Here is a 19,616-nt window from a genome sequence, read left to right on the forward strand (position 1 = left end):
GCCTCCCTCCTCCGCCTATGCACTTAGTTGTGGCCGCCGAAGATGGGATGAGAATCTGGAGATGGAGAGGATAAGAGGCCATCATCAACAACTTTTGTCGACTTCTTCTTCGCCGAAATTAGTCCTCCGTGCTTATCACTTCCGCGACAACCATTATTGCCGGCTGCGATGCCGGAAGCGGCAAGCGAGTACAGATCTGAGCAGATTTGGAAGACAACTACTCTCTCTGGAAACCTCAGCGATGTAAACAATGGTTGCGGAATCCCAATTGTGGTTCTGTCATTGGAGATCTTGGTGGTGTTGGTCGACATCGGGAGTTAAAAGATCTCCATCGGAAACACACGTCGCTGCTGAACTTGTTCATTGCTTGTGGCGGCGAACGTGGCAAGAGTCACTACTGGAGATAATGGCGTGAAGGGACCCAGAGATAATGACGTCATGCCGGAGAGCTTGGAGGAGGTGCTGCCGGCGAACTTCGGGTTCTAATGTCGTCGTACATGAAACTAGAAGCTTCTAGAGCGTGGAGCTATGGAGGAAAAGGACATTATTGGAAATGTCGTTTTAAAACTGATAAGATCTAAGCCATTGAAATTTTTAATAATATATCTAACGGTGTATATGAAAGTGAACCACCGTGGTTCATTTTTCAACTGAACCACGGAAGACAACACCGAATTTTTGACGCAGATTATTGAATTTGACGCCATGCTGTTGATTGGTGAAGCTGTCCATAGTTTGAACAGCAAAGACAACTCAGTGTTGTCCATCGGCGTGCAATGGCTATGCCAAAGATATAAACTTTTTAGGGTATGTTTGTTTTTCAGTTGGGCCCTTCAAAAGCACTTTCAGTTCTATGTAACTTTGTGTCATTTTGTTTGGTAAATTTTAAACTTAATTTTACTCAACCCACTTTTAATCCTAAACTCACTTTCACTCAACTCACCAAAATCAACACTTCTACGTTGAGTGAAAGTCCGTTGACACTATTCTAAATAAATTTTAAAACTAAAAAATCTCATTCAGACAATACTACCCCAACTTCCAATATTTACCCATTTCTCCTTAAATTTCATGAAATCTGTTTAAATTGAAAAACTCAATTCTCATTCACGAGAAAGATATATTATAAACTAGTGATTTTTTTAAATATAATAATATACTGTATTATCTATTAAAGAAGTAAACGTTCTTTTGTATTTTAATTTAGAGTATGGCCCTGTTTGGAAGAGCTTATTTGAGCTTATCTGATAGCATAAGCTCTTATGTCAGTGTTTGAGAGAGTTTATGCAAACAGCTTATGACTTACCATAAGTTGTTTTGAGCTTATTTTCATAAGTTATTCAGGATAGCTTATGAAAAAGAGCTTATGCTTATATATAGCTTATTTTCAATTTATTTTAATAAATATTTTAAAATAGCTTATGAATAAACACTTATGTCATAAGCGCCTATGGTCTAATTAAGCTGTTTTTCCAAACGGGGCCTATATATAATTAACTACAGCTTACCTTTCAAAAAAAAAACAGCTTAATTAATTATGTTTTAGTTACTTTTTAATTTACACATTTTAATTACTAACATGTATTTTTAATACTTTTATATTAACTACAGTACAAGAGTAGTTAAAAATAATGAATGATTTTTTTTTTCATATTAATTTTATTATAAAAATCATACCCTTTTTAGTAATTGTACAACCTAAAAGTGTTTTTCATTAGTATTATCCAAACATAATTCATGATATCAAACTTCGTTTCGAAATAAAAGTATCCAAACATAAATCACATTACAACTAACCTACTTTAACTCAAACTCTGTTTTCCAAACCCACATTCACTCAAACTCTGTTTCCCAAACTGAAATCCAAAACACACACTTACTAGTAATATCCTAGCTTTGATGTCTCTTTAGTCTTCTTTGTATTAATGTTAACCATCATTGCTGGGTCTTTTTGCAACAACTAACAACCGAAAAGATGGTTATCGTATCAATTCGGATATAAGGGTCTCTTTTTTTTAAAACCATGTCTCCTTTATATCATGAACTTTTTTGGTTGAGACGATAATATTCATGGCCGCTGAGCAGTGACCGATTCCCTTGTTGCGAGCGCTCACAATAATTGATAAATGACTGACAGTAAAATGTGTTTTATTCTCATGAATAATAATATAACCTCTAACCTAATGGTATAAGGATGATGTAAGCAACAACCACACTACATCTTGTGTTTCATATCATGAAGTTTAACACCATTGAGTATTTAGATAGTCAATTTCAAAAACAAGGTATTTAGAAAGTCAATGTATGCACATTTTCAACACTAACTTAACTAACTCTTGAAAGTTTCAAACTAATCTAGCTTTAGAGTAGGATTGGTTCATGTGAGTGAAACTTTGAGAGATTTTTTGGGGCCTACGGGTTTGGTGGCAACATGGTTGCAAAAGTTTTGAACTTTAAGCAAAAACGTATTGTCTTGGTAAGGGAGGCCCAATTTATGTGGAGCTATAAGCAGTGGAGAGAAGTCTTCTCCATATTTAGGAGTCAGAACACTAGGAGGTTACTTGCGCTTCATATCGCAAGGATATTGTGGATTTACTAAGTAATAATGTTGATTTACGTAATCATTAGTTCATGAATGCTATCGTGAGGATCAAAATATGCTAAACTAAAATTGGAATGTCAGTTTCTTACATGTTTCTCTGTGAGAAGAGTACTGTTGTTTATGCTTTGACTTGACAAACTTAGCAAGAAGATTCTTCTATGCGTATCTTCGGGAGTTTTTTTTTATTTCTTTTGTTATTTCTTATCCGTGTTTATACTTGCTAGTGTAGTTATTTGTTAGACTTTGGTATTATATATATATATATATATATATATATAAAAGTCAAGTTTCTAAAAAAAATTGACTTTAAATTAAATTTTAACCAAAATTTTTTGAAAGTAATTTTAACTTCAAATCTAATTGTAAAAGTCTAAAAGATATCCACAATCCTACCCTAATTAGAATTTCATGTCTTGAGATAAATTATTCAAATAAGTTAAATGAACAATTATGAAAACATAAATTAAGACACGACTTTGACACTTGAGGTGAAGCAGCTCCATGGCTCCACCTGACCAGTAGTTATTACAAACTGAATTTGGAAGCCACGCAGCGCTCAGTGCCACCGAAGCCAAATTTGAATTCCCGTAACTGTGCCACACAAAAACGCCAATTTTTTTTTCTTCATTTTTTCATTTCTCCTGCTCGGTCCATATTTAAATATTAAAAGTAACTCTATCCTACTAATTATTGTGTCTCCAAAGGAAAAGAAAAACAGAAAGAAACTAACTAACTACATCCTGACAACAGCGAAAGTATCACTGCCGTAGGCGGTTGAGACCAGATCTTCCAACCCCAATTCTCATTCACGATGAGTTTTGCATGCGTATCAACAATCTGGTTCTGTTCCCGGACAACATGGACTATTGTCACTATCCAATCCTTTATCTCTGTATTATGCATAAGGACTTTCTGTACTTGAAGGCAATCTGTGTAGCAAACCACACACTAAACTCTCGACCTAGAGGTTAGAAAAATAAAATTTTATCTACCATTTAAGTAAGAAACACTTTCAATTTGAGTGCAGTGTTAAATTGCTCGCACAACTTCGATTGAGTGTAGTGAAGATTAAATATCTCAAAAAAATATATAACTCTCCGGAATTGAACTCTTAACCTAGGGTTCAAAAAATTACTTTTTATCTCACTATTTAAGTAAGAATACACTTTCAACCTACCAAATGAGAAGTCAGTGATATGCTGGGAAGATCAACAAAGTCTACTTTTCAAGTAGGAGTGTCAAAACAATCTTCGTGTGAATTATCCACCAACTGAGATTTTACTCGTACACTACTATCTTTAAAGCAAATTTATTCCCTCAACCTTAAGTTTAATAAAAAAAAATCTAATAATAATATAGTAATATTTATTAAACTTAATCCTACATTTAATTTAACATAAGTTTTGCAAAATTTAAATTCCACATATACATTCACATTTAAATTTTTTCTTTATCCTCTCATCACCACCCCACAAAATTTTCCTTACAAAAAAAGCCTCCCTTTCACGTTTCCCCTGCTAGTTGCTTTGTCGCATTCATCCAGCTACTCCCATCACCACCACCACCACCACCATCACCACCCTTTACGCCTTCTCCCTCTCATTGTTCCCTCACACACTCCCAAGAACACTGCATGATCATCAACATCTCTATCTAAACAATGCAGCAGCAATATCACAACGCCACAAAAAAATGCCACTTTAATTCACCATCTCTGTAGATCTGAATCGCCTCCGATCTCAGAAAAAAGAATCAAAGAACCCATTTTGATTTCTGGGTATTTCTCTTCGGCCTATTGGGTCATCGGAAAACCATTCCTTCTTGGAAAGATGGGGTCCAGTGGCAGCAAAGCTTCTTCCTCCTCTTGCAGTTCATCGTCGTCTTCCGGTAGTTTCCGGAAGGGTCGATCCAAGAGGCATAGAGGCTTCCCATCTTATTGTCTTGGAAGTGCATCTGGATCTCGTGACAGTGATAATGACGACCAGGTAATTGGATTTTGGATTGTAAATGGTAAATTTTGAGCTAATGCATGCTTTCTGGGGTAGTGTTATTTATATTTTATGGTTGAATTTCCAGTTACTTTGACATGTGTTTGTGTTTGATTCAAAACATAATATTCAATGTTACCACTCTCACTATGGTGTAGTTGCTATCATCATGTATATGTGTCTATACATTTGTAATGAAATCTATGATATGGAAACTCAAAGTTATTGTTTTCTTTTCAATTCATCATCCTATGACATTTTCACTCTTTTTGGAGGTTTGCCTATTAATTTATATTTGGTTGAAAGATTCTCACGAAATAGGAATCGATTCTTAATGGAGGAATGGAAGTAGTGTGTGTTTGGTGTTGAGAAGCAAGATTTTGACACAATGTGGGTCGGTGTTGAGTTCAATGGAAATCCGATTACGCATGTAGTTTAATAAGCTTCTTGGAAGATGCAATATTATATACGATAACCCAACAAACAATACATTGATTTCCTGTTACAAGTCACAAGTTTTAGAAATTCTGGTGGAGCAGAAAGGCTCTACGCCTCTGTCCTCGTGTTACTTGTTAGCCCCATTGCCCTATTGGGCATTTTTTTATTATCATCGTTATTTTGATGCTATGAATGCCTTTCAGATTATTTTGGAAATAATATAATGGACTGGTTTCTCTTTCCAATCTATTCTTATATATTTGTTTCTGTATAACCATCACGTATTTGTATTATTAACATTTTTGGTTGATTTGTCTAAGTGTTCTGGTACTATCTGTCTAACTTTTATTTCACAATCATGCTTTAGGTTTGTGATCAGAATAAAGTGAATGGAAGTGATGCCACATTCACCAGTGGCAATGAAATAGACTCAGGTGAAGTGAAAACAGATTCTTTCAGAAAGGTTAAATCTGATGAATTGCCTTGTATGCCTTCAAACACTGACCTTGATGAGTGTGGCCATGCTTCATCCAGAACTGGTAGCAGCTCTGTCCATGGTTCAACTCAGTCCGTGAACCCTTCAAGCAGATTCCTTTCTCGATTTAGCCTCATTCCTGGTAATATAAGCTTCAGACTTAGCAGAACCACTAGTTTGGGGTCATCTAGACCTTGCCCTGTTTCTTCAGCAAGTCTCTCAATATTTAACAATGAAGATGAGCTGAATCTGAATCCAGGGCCTCCTAGCAGCTTGATTAATAGAAACGAAACTCAACAATGTAGTGACTTGCTTAATGCATCTTTTGCCAATCGAGTGCCTGTACAGTACCATGAAGAGGCTTCTAATAATATAAGTTCTAATTCCCCAACATTGGGTTTGGTTGGCAACTTGCAGAGCAGTTCCACACTTTCTCCTATCCAGGATGTGATTGGAGATGGGAACTTGTTCTCTCCAAGAATTCATCCTGAGACAGAAAATGTTGAGGCTAGACATATGGATAGACGAAATGCCGCTCGAGAACCTGTTGAACGCAATGTTCGTTTTAGCCGAACTTTAAGTGTTGGAAGGCTCCGTGACAGAGTTCTCCGCCGATCAGCAATATCTGACTTCACCTTATGCCCTCTGCAACAAGAGAGAGAAGTGACAGATACTAGTCAGAATAGTGGAAGACAAGTAGGGGAGAGTGATACAAGAGTGTCCCCGTCAGGTCGTCATGCTGCAAGTTCCCGTATTGCATCTGGGTATCCTCTACCCGGCATGTCTAGCTCCTTGTATAGCACCCAAGATTATGCGGTTGAGACTTCACGGTCAAGAGAAACAAGGTATCAGGATCTACTGGAACACAGGTCCAATTTCCTTGAACGGAGAAGAAGGATACGATCCCAGGTTTGTGGAGTTTCTAAATTTTGAGTAATAGCTGATGGTTTCATAATATGTTTCCAAGCAAATAGCATAGCCTTATAGTAGAAAAATGGCCATGATGTCGTCATGCATAATTAAATTATTAAATTGAACACCACATATAGTAAAGTAATGTATTCGACATTGGCATAAATAATTAAATTATGAGACTTTCATAAAAAGGAACAATCACTACAACCTGAGGTTTACGTGAGTCTTTCTCCCTTCCCTGGATTTATTCAAGGTTAATGATGTATGTTTAAAATGGTTTAGGTTCGTGCTCTTCAGCGGTTGGGTAGCCGGTTTGAAAATCTTTCTGGACATGACAGATCATGTATCTTGTCTGGTCAACATAGAAATGGTCGGTGTACATGTAGAATAAGTGGCCGTGATAACAATTCAAATGATGATACCAATGCTAGAGCTAGCATATCACGAATTGTTATGCTAGCTGAAGCCTTGTTTGAGGTAATTTTAAATAATCTGCTGTCAGCGATTATTGTAGCCATTCAAATTATGTTTATACAAGTTTAATATTTTACATATTTTGATTAGGTTCTGGATGAAATTCACCAGCAATCTGTGGTTTTATCCTCCCGTCCTTCCGTGTCTTCTATTGGATCTGTTCCTGCACCTAACGAAGTTGTGGAATCCTTGCCTGTCAAGTTATACACCAAATTGCACAAACATCAAGAAGAACCTGTACAGTAAGCATTCGGGTTTACCCGCCACTTGGTGTTCATTTTCCCAATGGCTTCATATGATTTTTCTTTTTCTTTTTTTCATGTCTACTTTCATAAGTTTTACATTGTTTTAACTTTTCCAAATCAAAAATTGAGAACAATGCAAATAGTGAACGATTATATTTGGTGATGTCTTAGAAGGCCACTGCATTTGATCATAATGTGCATTTTTGGATGTTATTATATATTACATTATGACATGAAAATGCCAATTGATACCAGATACTGTTGAAAGTTTATCTCCCACTTCCAAACCTAGTTGTTGGTGTTGTCAGTTATCAGTTATCAGTTGTAGCATATGTAGCCTAAGCCTTTAACTATTCATAATTTGAGGTATTGATTTACTGATATACATGTACTTGACTACTTGTTTAGATTTGCTTGAATCTCGGTCTCTCTTTTTTACCGTGTAGCGAGAGCTTTTATCCTAAACATTTTTATTATGCATGTGCGTTGTGTTTTTTTGAACTTATTAAGTACTATCAAACTGATTTCACCAGTAATAGATTATGCTAATAGGTTTATTTTTTGCCTTTGCTATCCTTTAATTTCACAGATGCTATATATGCCTTGTGGAGTATGAAGATGAAGACAGCTTGCGAGTACTGCCTTGCCATCATGAATTTCATACAACATGTATAGACAAGTGGCTGAAGGAGATTCATAGGTACGTAGGGTTAAGGATTTGGGCGTTCTTCTGGTTAACAATATGGTTAAAAAGTTCAAATTATATTAAATTCCTTATTATTACATATATTCCTGCTAGTTTACTGCGGTTGTGTAATATATACATATTTAGGGCTTTGGAATCTATCTAGTAAGAGGCACATAAGAATACAGAACGTGGGTGAGTGAGTTTTGCATATTTTGAATGAGAGGCACTTTAGTATAGTAAACTATAAAGCTGGTATACACTAAATACGTGGAAAACCATATGCTGGGTTAACTTTGGATATTGGCAAAACTGACTGATAGAATGTTTGGAAATCCTGACAGTTGATTTTAGAGATCAAAATCAATTATGGGGAAAAGTTTTTGTGGGTAGCTTTTAGGTGTCAGAATTGATTCTGAAGAAAAATAAGCTGATCTTCAAACATGTTATGAATGTTGCGCATTTGTACGGGCATCTGCCCTATTTTCTAGACATTATCAACCTGTGGTCAAACCCCATGATGCTGATGGATGTGAATGACTTAAATGGCCTTCTGACAACTTGATCTTATGCATTTCCTTCGTTGTTTTTGAATACGGCAATTCATTTCATATGAACAACTTCAAGAGATCCCTACTGTAACAATTGGTGAAATTCTCACTTATCTTTAAATTCAGCTGTTCATACCCTGATGTTTCATTTTTTGCCATATACATATATGACATAATCATGTTAGTAAGTTTACATGGGCCAGGGAATGTGTATCTTTCTTAACCTCTGTATATTATACACAGGGTTTGCCCACTATGTCGGAGGGACATTTGTATACCTGATTCACTGCCAACGGAGAACTAAAGTGGCAATTTGTTAAGCAGCATATCCTCTTGAGGCTCATAGCTCCTTGGGAAAAAATGTACTAAAGTATTGCACACACACACACATGTGACTATCAGAAGAAGCTCAGTCCTTTCTGCTAGTATTCTCATTGTTGTCCATGATAATGATTATTGATTCCAAATCCTGAATAAACATCAAACCATGGTAGAAATAGACTGAACTACTAGCTCTCTCTGTCTTTGAAACAGGGCACAAAAAAAGTGGGGTGGGGGCTATTGTTTGATGAGGAATATTGCCAACATGTTTCAGCAAGAAAAGGGACCTTTTGTTTCACCCAACTTGTTAACACACACAATTCCGTAAAAAGAGGGGGGAAACCTGAAAAGTATTAGTCAAATGAGCGTTTTTTTCATCATTGGTGAAATTGCTGATTTGCATAGCATCTTTGACTGAAGCATTCTCTTTATGTAGACCACTTAACCAAGTGCTTGAAAATAATAAACGGTTGTGCACGCTTGTGACATCCTTTTGACTTTTCAGAGTTAAAAAAAGGTAAAGGGAAAGAAGACATTTGAATAGCAGGGTAAGAATAGATTTGTAATGTTGTCAAGGTTATTGAGTGAGACAAGTGCTAGTGTTTTCTGATTGTCTCCTAACCGACCTTAAAGACCAACTAGATTCTGCGATTTGGAGTACAACTTTGTCTGCCTCGTGTGCTTTTTATTGTCTGGTTGCTGTTGCCATGTAGAATCATTATTTGCTTCAAACAAGAATTAGGTCCTCGGGTGGAAACTTCACTTGATAATGTCATGTTGAAATTCGCATCTCTAGTTCTTTGAATGTTTATGAAAAGAGAGATATATGAAATTTCTCATAACATTGTCATGTGATTGTGAGCTGAGGGATACTAATAATTTATGTTGCAAAACCCTGCAGATCATGTTAGATCAGTAATCAAGTTATGAGATGAACCAAAAATCTCAGTTCAGGGTTTTGCAAATTTTCATTAGAACAAGTTATTTACGTGGGCAAAAGCAAATATTTGGTTTTAAGGATACCTTAACCTAACTTTCAAAAAAAAGGATACCTTAACCTAGGATTGTCCGTGTTTTTTCAAAGCCAGGTTGATCATACTTATGCTAGCATGATTAGACTATTTTCAAGGAACTTGGTTTTTTTTAAAGTCTAATTTGATCTGAATATGTATTGAAAAACTTATTTCATAGAAGATTATCAGTTTTAGGCAAAAAAAATTAAATCTATCGCTAAATAGGTTTCCAAAATCTGTTTATAGTATAACATATTTAATATTTAAATAAGTAATAAATTATATAACTTAAGATAGAATAATAAAAATATAATATACTAATAAAAGTCATAATAAAAGTATTAGTACATTATTTATGTTTATTTGAATATAACATCTATTAGACATTTAGACCTTTGTTAATAGCTTAAACTAAAGTTTGATATTTTCTAGATAATTTATCCTCATTTCATTAATTTGTATAAAATGGGTGTCTCGATTTAATATTTGTACCTGATTTTTTCATAAAATGGGTGTCTCGATTTAATAATTGTACCTGATTTTTTTATTGTTATTACTAGAATTCATATATACTTACAAAAACAGTGATTAAATTGTATGAATTTATATCTTTTTTTACTTAGAAGTTATGTAGAAGTTGAAAAATTTAAAACATGAAAGATTGAGTTTACATCCCACTTCAAAGCTCCTAACGATGACCCAAAATTAAAGAATACAACCCATGGGCCAAAAACCTTTAAACTTCTACAATTCCACTTACATGTACTTACAATTATATAGAATTCATAAAATCAAATTACTATTCTTAAAATAAAATAATGAATCTCATTTTGTTTGTAAAATAAATATCAATTCAAATATCAATTAATTTAGAAACTAACAATGTGATTTTTAAAATAAAAAAAAAGTAAAATAAAAATCTTAATATAAACGACAAAAACACAAAATATATGAGGCTCCAAACCAGAAGCTCAAATTTTTAAGTTGCCGAGCTAAATAATTTCATAGTGGATACTAAGCACAACAGACAGAAATATAGGCGAAATGCTAGACAATAGAATTAGATAAATCCTCTCTCACAAATTTAATTCACTTATATGTCTACTTATATGTCTTTCCTATATAAGAAAGCCAATTGAGGATGAAAGTTGGGAGGTAAAAAGTGATGTGGGACTTAATCACTCAAGTGTGAGTTGAAATGCTTGCTTATGTTGCTAGCTACTATAAGGGAATTCATATCATCATGTTTTTATGATAATATTAACAATTCTATATTGCTTAAATTGCAGATCAATATTACCAGCCTTAATGCTAAATTAATTGGCTCAACTGCAAAAAACCTTTCATCTCCAATTGTGTCATTTAAATGTTTTTAAGTATATAATTTAGTGGTTACTTATTATGAATTAATTAATATCAATTATGGAATTACAAAGTACATGATTGTCGTAGGATTTGAGTGAGTCATGCAAATGGATAATAAATGCACATAAGTTGAAGATAATATTTTAATATGAAATATGATATCGATGCAAAAATGACTTTCTCCCTATCTCTTTCTCTTGAAATTCTATTTGATGGTTTCAATCCTCCCATTAATGTCATGTTATATCCTTCTTCTATTTAACTCAAAATATATACAAATTATTTATTATTATTTGGTTCATATGAGATAGGAAATTCTATAGGGCACACAAAGTTAGTTTAGTTTTTTTTTTAAGTCAGTTTTGGTTTATTGAATTATTAGTTAAATGATAATTAATAGTAATATGAATCCATAAAAGATAAAGATGAGGGATTTAATATTATATCAATGTAGAAAATAACCTTCTCATTATCCCTTTTCCTTGCAACTATACAAGTATTAAATTAAATGGTTTTTAATTCTATAGTTTGTGTTAACGTATCTACATTGAATAAAAGCTCAAACTTTTAATCATTTTACTGGTACATATACCTAGAGGTTAGATACTGATATTTTAGCTTAGAATGTCTATATGTGCTATAACTTGCTCCTTCATTTTTTGTAACGATTTCCTCTTGATTCCATCTTACTTTATATTAGACAGTCTCCATGTATAATTGAGTCTTCCTAATCTTTCATGGTTTACAAATAGAGTTTTTCTTTTCATGGTTTTTTACCGTAAAAAAATTTCAAATTTATGATTTATTTATCTAAATTTATTTTTATACTTTTAATTCATAAAATTTATTTTGATAGATGTAGCAAAAATAACCACAGGTTTTGAGAAATTAAAGGCTATAAAAAAGTGAATATTATATGAGGTTATTGCTAAATTTTACAAAAAGGCTCATTCATTTTCAAACTTAAGAAAAGTATATGAAGTTACAAATAACACATTAAGGATGTGTGCTATACAATGAACTTACTTGAAGATTATAAAGAATAAACAGATGAAGTAATAGAAACTTTGCATTAATTGCAGTACTGCTAACAATCTTAGAGGACTTTTTGCTACTTAACTATTATCATATCAGCTTTTAAGGGCATAATTTGTTTGAGAAAAAACTTGAGAGTATTTAAGTAATGGTAAACAAAGACGAAGACTTCTTATGCAACACGGTGATGAGTAACATTTTTAATCAAAACTCATAAATTATTGCGTTTCTGCAAAATAAAAACAAATACATTCATCACTCGAAATAGAAGAAAATTTTATGTTTGCTTATATCTAAGATTAATTTTTTTTTAATTCATAATAAATTTCCTTTCTATAAACATTAAAAAAACACATATTTAGAAAGAAAAAATACACACGATAAATAAAAATGAATAACCCCCGTGCATCGCACAGGTAAAAATACTAGTTTATGTTTATTTGAATATAACATCTATTAGACATTTAGACCTTTGTTAATAGCTTAAACTAAAGTTTGATATTTTCTAGATAATTTATCCTCATTTCATTAATTTGTATATCACAAATAGAAGATTGCGGAACGAAATGTACATGTGTAGCTTCTGCATTTTAGATCATGGAATGTGAAATAACAAAAATAACTTCCACACTTTAGATTGCGAAAGCTTAAAAATCCTGACGGTATTTTTGAAAGTTACGCGATCAATGGAGTGAATGTAAATGTGAGAGTGACCGAGTGAGGTATTTAGATTTCCTCAAGTAAATAAGAGATAAACTTCTTTCAAGTGAAAAAAAAGGTCTGCCTCCTCTAAAACACTTTAAAGAGTAAAGTAAGTCATCATAACCATTCACTAACATGCTTTATAAAATTTTCAAAGCAGATAATCACTATTAATGATTGTGATTACTTCAAGTTATTGTTGCGGAGCCATCGAGGCCCAAGAAGCAGTATAATTCAAAAAGCCCAAGTAAAAGCAGGCCCGGTCCTCCATGTTGGCCCAGTTAATTCCCAAAAAACTCTCCAAAAAAAAATGCTGAGGGGAGTTGCCAGAAGTGTGTGACAGTGAGTGAGTTGGAATGGAAATGGTAGAGTTGCGAAGATGAAGAACACCAACGACGACGTTTCCGCACAAGATCTCGACCCTCAAAGCGATCACAGCTCCGATTACTTAGCACACTCTCACCAATTGTCTCAGCCGCAGCCTCGCCGCCCCCGCGGCTTCGCCGCGGCGGCAGCGGGGGTCAATTCCGCCGGAAAGGGGAAGAAGGAGAGGGAGAAAGAAAAGGAGCGGACGAAGCTCCGGGAGCGGCACCGCCGTGCCATCACTAGCCGCATGCTCGCCGGACTCCGTCAGTATGGCAATTTCCCTCTGCCGGCGCGTGCGGACATGAACGACGTGCTCGCTGCTCTCGCGCGTGAGGCTGGTTGGGTCGTCGACGCCGATGGCACCACCTATCGCCAGTGTCCCCCTCCTTCTCACATGGTTCCTTTCTTCCTTCCTTCATTCCAATTTCATGATTTTGATTTGAGCTTGAATTTGCTATGATTCTGATTGCTTGTTATAGAATGCTCATATTGGTTGTTAGGTTAGAATTTAGAACTTAGAACTTAGAACTTGAAAGTTGTGGCAATGCATTTGAATTTAGTTAAATTGAAATGTTGAGCTGGGGAATGATTTGTTGTCGATTTTAGAGTGTTTATGTTTAATGAAGATGGCATTGTGCAGGGATCATTTGCCGCAGCGAGGTCAGTCGAAACTCAACTCTCTGCTGGTTCCTTGAGAGCTTGCTCCGTTAAGGAAACGTTAGAGAATCAGCCGCCAGTTCTTAGAATTGATGAATGCTTGTCGCCTGCGTCCATTGATTCTGTTGTACTTGCAGAAAGGGACTCGAAGAGTAGGAAGTTCGCGAGTGCGAGCCCCATCGATTCAGTTGACTGCTTGGAAGCTGATCAGGTGTCTTTAGTAGTGACTGATTCAAGTTATGACGTGCCAGAGTTGAACACTAATTGCATAATGTTCATTTCGTTTGTTTTTGTTTTTAAACAAAGTGTGAAGTTTTAGTTTATAATACGATTGTGGAACTGGGTTAAACGTTGTGATTGCACTTCCTCGAGGACTGTCTGATTGTGTAATTTGTTAAATGCAGCTTATGCAAGTTATGCATACTGGGGTGCATGAAAATGACTTTACTGGCACGCCATACGTTCCTGTTTACATAAAGCTTCCAGTAAGTGTCTTCTATTTGCTGCTTGCTGAATGTGTGACTAGCATCCGACTTGTTTAATTTATTCTAAACAATAAATAATACATTTACAGGTTACACTTTGTATGGCCTTTGAGGATTTGACTGTGTTTGCCTTGTGTTGGAATATAGGCTTATGAAATTATCCTTTTGTTGCAGGTTGGTATTATCAACAAATTTTGTCAGTTGATTGATCCTGAAGGCATTAGACAGGAGCTAATCCATATTAAGTCTTTAAATATAGACGGTGTTGTTGTGGATTGTTGGTGGGGCATTGTTGAAGGCTGGAGCCCTCAGAAATATGTGTGGTCTGGTTATAGGGAGCTATTTAACATTATAAGAGAATTCAAGCTGAATTTACAGGTATATATTTTAATAGCACATATCATCTTATGCATGCACTCATGTTCTCTAATAATGAAAATTTATCAAAACTGAGTATGACTTTGTATGTATACTATATATGATGCATTTTTGTGGTTTCAGTTAGGAAGGACCAAATCATTTAGTACAAGGGTGTGTTTTCTAGTATGTGATTTTGATAGGATTTTTACTTATTAAATGGTTCAAGATATTTAAAAAATATGAACAAAAAAGGGGACAAAGAGATGTGGTGGAGTCAGGAGGTGAGTATCCTCAAAAAGTAAAAAAAGAAAGAGCAGATCTGAATGAGTTGATGGTGTCAACACTGTATGACATATCGATTTGTGGTGTAGAAACTTGCGAGCTACTCTTGCAATTTCTTTTCTCAATTGGTTTTCCAGGTCTTCTATTATTATTTGGACATAATAACTAGTGGATGATTTCAGTTGTTTTGTTTTCTTATTTAATTCTTAAATATTTGTTTCTTCTTTGTAATAAATATAATTGTTTCTCTATCTTGTATTATACGTGAAAGATTATATTGTTTTTAAAATGTGAGAGGTTTCTCTAATTGAATGTGTATTCTTGTGTTGGGAATTTGGAGGCATCTTTGACGTTGTTCGAGATCCTATGTTGATTCTTATTTCAAATTCTGAAGGTTGTTATGGCATTCCATGAATGTGGAGGGAGTGATTCTAGTGATGCATTGATTTCCCTCCCGCAATGGGTTTTGGATATTGGAAAAGACAACCAAGATATATTCTTCACGGATCGTGAAGGACGGAGGAATACTGAATGCCTATCTTGGGGAATTGACAAAGAACGGGTTCTCAAAGGCAGAACTGGAATTGAGGTAAGAAAATATCTAGTATACTCTTATGGATTCTACATTGTGCGCAATTATATCTGGTTATTGGAGGATGTGCATTTCATAGATTGTATATTTTGAAGTATTCCTCAATTGAAAACCATTTAGGATATACATCATCATTTGTTGTGTGATGTCACTAATTTGCCTTCTCTGATATGTACAGGTCTATTTTGATATGATGAGAAGCTTCCGTACTGAGTTTGATGACCTATTTGCCGAAGGTCTGATTTCTTCAGTAGAAATTGGACTAGGAGCATCTGGGGAGCTGAAATACCCTTCTTTTTCAGAAAGAATGGGATGGAGGTATCCTGGTATCGGTGAGTTTCAGGTAGCTCATTTTTTGGCCCTATTTCAAAATAGTTGCATTATCCTTTATTGTAAATTATGCATGTAATATTATATTTTATTTCTTAATAAAGCAGTCTTGTTCTGATCTTCTGTAAATAATTTATGGGCAGTGCTATGATAAATACCTGCAACACAGTCTACGCAGAGCTGCCAAATTACGTGGTCACTCTTTCTGGGCTAGAGGGCCGGATAATGCTGGACACTACAACTCTATGCCGCATGAAACTGGATTCTTTTGCGAGCGAGGTGATTATGACAACTATTATGGACGCTTCTTCTTGCATTGGTACTCCCAGACATTAGTAGACCATGCGGATAATGTTTTGTCTCTTGCAAGCCTTGCTTTTGAGGAAACACAAATAATTGTTAAGGTATTGTTTCTGATATATCAGTTCTGTGACCAAATTTGAATGATCTTAGTTACGAGTTACGACCAGTATTGAGTGCACTATAATTGATTGATGATACTTGGAGTCAGTTTGCTATCTCTTAAAAAACCGGGTTATATTAACTTTTTCCCATTTTTAGTGCATATTGAACGACACTTACTGACCAGTACTACAGGATAATTCATGCTTATGGTGTGTTGCACAAGCATTATCAATCCAGTCTGTCAAAGTTGTGATTCTATTCTGCAGTGTGGTTATTTAGTTCAATTAAACTGAATTATGTAAATTCCTATATGTTAATGTGGTATCCACTGAATAGTAGGCTGGAATCGTTATTGGTAATAACTTATTTATGATGCTTGTTTTATTCAATAAAAAATAGGTATTTGGGTTCGTGGACAGTTATGAGATCAGAAATAAGAAGCTAACTATTCTATGCACAATGAAAAGTCATGTTTAATTATTGACTCTATTTTTATGTTTATTTGGTTAGTTCCACAGATAATTATCCTTAACTAACATGGTCATTGCGTCTCCTAAAAAATCCTGCCCTCAAAAGTAGAAGTTTACCGACTGAAGTGATATTAATTTATGAATAAACACCTTAAAAGATGATACTGTGCAGGTTCCTGCAGTATACTGGTGGTATAAGACACCTAGTCATGCAGCAGAGTTGACAGCAGGATATCACAACCCCACAAATCAGGATGGGTATTCGCCTGTGTTTGAGGTTCTGAAAAAACATGCCGTCACGATGAAATTTGTCTGCTTAGGATTTCATCTTTCCAGCCAGGAAGCTAATGAATCATTGGTTGATCCTGAGGGTTTGAGTTGGCAAGTAAGTTTAGTTTCCTACATGCTGAACCTCCACCGGAATATTTCTTCTTATAAGTTTTGCCACCTTAATCCTGCTCTGAAGTGATTTGCAAAACTTATTTTGATCAACTTGGACCTGTGGTTTTTTTTCCCATCCATTTGTTATGAATGATGTTGGCATGTTTTATGTTTCCAAAGGTATTAAACTCAGCTTGGGATCGGGGGTTGATTGCCGCCGGAGAGAATGCACTCCTTTGCTATGATAGAGAAGGGCACAAGAGATTAGTTGAGATGGCAAAGCCCAGAAATGATCCAGATCGCCGGCACTTCTCATTCTTTGTGTATCAGCAACCGTCTTTGCTTCAGGGAAATCCTTGCTTGTCAGAATTGGATTTCTTCATCAAATGCATGCATGGTAAGGACCCTTACTCTTAAATTGAGTTCAATAGACTCTACGGTTTCAAATTATGCCAGAAGCATTTTGCCATTAAATTCACCTTCTCGGAAGAATTAATTTCCTTGGTTAAGCATTATGCCTGAATCTGAATATGTTTTCAAACGGGCACATGCAGGTTCTGATAGACATACTGTTGTCAAGTTTTATTATTTCTCTTTTTACCAAATATTTTGTCATCTAATATTTATTGTTGCTAGCTATCCTTGCAGGTGAAATGACAGGGGATTTGTAATGGTCGCAAATTTTACTTTTTAACCATAGGCCATTTTATGTCGTGTAATTACCCTCTTGTTGCTGAATAGGGATATGTTCGAAAATATCTAGTTGTCTCATCTTATGATAGTGCAATGTCAACTGTAACAATTATATAGTATCTATAGGCTTCAATATATTAGATCAGAGCATTTGCAAGCTTGGTAAAGCTGGAATAAGTTATATGTATTATCAGAGAAAAAAAATCATTCCAATTCAATTCTATCTTGATATAAAATTGATAAATATTTGATATCATGGATGGCATAATTTTATGAAGAAAATTATAGGTATAGTAAAAAGAAAATGAACAGTCTTACTTTGTTTATCTTATTGAAAATGTGTTTTGGTGGTTCAAAATATATGGAGCCCCCTGAACTGAATCTCAAGCATACAGCCACTGGTCTCTCTTTGTTTTACCTGGGATCGGCAAATGATGCAGTAGAGTAGGCACCAAGGCTATTATTTTATGAGAAAAAGGATGATGCGCCGACGGTGTAAATTTTTTTTACACCGTCAACCAATCAGTTTTCAAGGATGTGCCACGTCAATTAATTAAATTGAATAAAATGAGAGATTTTCTCACATCCTTGAAATCTAATTGGTTGACGGTGTAAAAAAACTTTACACCGTCGGTGCATAGAAATTAAACTCAGCAAGGGAGACGTGCCTACACAGCAAGGGGAAAAGGGCGAAACAGAAAGAGACAAGGACCAAATACAGAATTATTATTTCCCTTCATTCATATTTTAATTACCTTTAGATACAATTTAAGTTATGAATCGGAGATAGCCATTATATTTTAGGTTATTTCAGTAACTTACTTATTTGACTAGCTTAAAAGTTTGTTAAAAGTGTTTGGTAAATAAATTTATTTCAGTAACTTAAAACTTTTTCAATATACTACTTGAGGTAACTTATAACTTAAAACTTGTTACATTTGTTCTATTTTTTATCTTTATTATTTTAATAAAATTATATTATTACACTTTTATATTTATAAAAAATCTAAACCCTAATTTTTTTAAAAATAATTACTATTCAATTGTTAATATAATTTTTTTTGTTAATTTAGAAAAATATAAGTTTACTTTATTACATTAAATTATAAAATTATTTATTTTATTTTATTTAAATTGATAAAAATATGAAAAGGAAAAATAAATTTAAAAATGATATTATACGTTTGAGATGATAAATAATTTCAATTAAACTTAAATAAGGGTAATTATTTTAATATTTTAATATTATATAAGTATTGATGTGGAAATAAATAAATAAAAGAATTATTCAAGACGTCATTTTATATCATTTTTACAATTTCAGCTTTGTTCAACCGCTAGCTTTATAAAATACATTCAATAGAGTAATATTTCCGCAATCTTAAGTTAGACAATAAGCTTTCAACTAACTTAGAGCATCTCCAATGCTATGTTCTTAATTCTTAGTTCTTAGCACTATTCATGTGGGCCCGTACTGCCACATGTGCTTAAACAACTCTCTAACAATTTTGCTCCAACCATAGTTCTTAGTACTATTCATTTGGTCCCACAAACCACATTATTTATACTTTTAATTTTCATAAAGCAATAAAATAAAAATCATAAAGTAGTAAAGAAATTTGGATGAGAGAAAAAAAATATTTTTTATGCTAAGAACTCAAAAGTAAAACTCCTTATATAAGAACTGAGTTCTTATTTAAGTAGTTAAATTGTGTGTCGTATCGTATTATGTATCGTCCGATACGGACACACAAAAATAAGTCATAAATGAAAAATATATGATATA

At 34.3% G+C, this 19,616-nt stretch overlaps 2 protein-coding genes across 3 annotated transcripts; both read left to right on the forward strand.

Annotated features, from left to right (window-relative positions):
* The first annotated feature begins 4,068 nt into the window (after positions 1 to 4,068).
* Positions 4,069 to 8,992, forward strand: LOC130740276 (uncharacterized). The gene is made up of 6 exons (XM_057592815.1): positions 4,069 to 4,587; positions 5,396 to 6,412; positions 6,701 to 6,895; positions 6,983 to 7,134; positions 7,727 to 7,837; positions 8,617 to 8,992. The coding sequence occupies exons 1-6, from the start codon at positions 4,432 to 4,434 to the stop codon at positions 8,675 to 8,677; spliced, it is 1,692 nt and encodes a 563-aa protein (XP_057448798.1). The 5' UTR covers positions 4,069 to 4,431; the 3' UTR covers positions 8,678 to 8,992.
* Positions 8,993 to 13,131: 4,139 nt separating this feature from the next.
* On the forward strand, positions 13,132 to 18,086 carry LOC130740277 (beta-amylase 8). 2 transcript variants are annotated; one of them, XM_057592816.1, is made up of 10 exons: positions 13,132 to 13,572; positions 13,816 to 14,043; positions 14,237 to 14,317; positions 14,492 to 14,695; positions 15,354 to 15,548; positions 15,730 to 15,894; positions 16,025 to 16,285; positions 16,929 to 17,141; positions 17,318 to 17,534; positions 17,774 to 18,086. In XM_057592816.1, exons 1-10 carry the CDS (start codon positions 13,189 to 13,191, stop codon positions 17,806 to 17,808), a joined length of 1,983 nt encoding a protein of 660 aa, XP_057448799.1. In that variant the 5' UTR covers positions 13,132 to 13,188; the 3' UTR covers positions 17,809 to 18,086. The 2 variants fall into 2 exon arrangements, with proteins under 2 accessions (XP_057448799.1, XP_057448800.1); XM_057592817.1 differs by having other exon boundaries at positions 13,133 to 13,572; positions 17,786 to 18,086.
* Positions 18,087 to 19,616: the final 1,530 nt, after the last annotated feature.

This window comes from Lotus japonicus, chromosome 2, assembly GCF_012489685.1.
Source record: "Lotus japonicus ecotype B-129 chromosome 2, LjGifu_v1.2".
Lineage (NCBI taxonomy): Eukaryota > Viridiplantae > Streptophyta > Magnoliopsida > Fabales > Fabaceae > Lotus > Lotus japonicus.

Bases quoted from the DNA above. Each gene is read 5' to 3' on its own strand.
- LOC130740277 (XM_057592816.1), top strand. From the start codon at position 13,189: ATGAAGAACACCAACGACGACGTTTCCGCACAAGATCTCGACCCTCAA. The intron at 15,549-15,729 runs GTAAGAAAATAT...TGATATGTACAG, and splicing joins AAGGCAGAACTGGAATTGAG to GTCTATTTTGATATGATGAG. The intron at 17,142-17,317 runs GTAAGTTTAGTT...ATGTTTCCAAAG, and splicing joins CTGAGGGTTTGAGTTGGCAA to GTATTAAACTCAGCTTGGGA.
- LOC130740276 (XM_057592815.1), top strand. From the start codon at position 4,432: ATGGGGTCCAGTGGCAGCAAAGCTTCTTCCTCCTCTTGCAGTTCATCG. The intron at 4,588-5,395 runs GTAATTGGATTT...ATCATGCTTTAG, and splicing joins ACAGTGATAATGACGACCAG to GTTTGTGATCAGAATAAAGT. The intron at 6,413-6,700 runs GTTTGTGGAGTT...AAAATGGTTTAG, and splicing joins GAAGAAGGATACGATCCCAG to GTTCGTGCTCTTCAGCGGTT.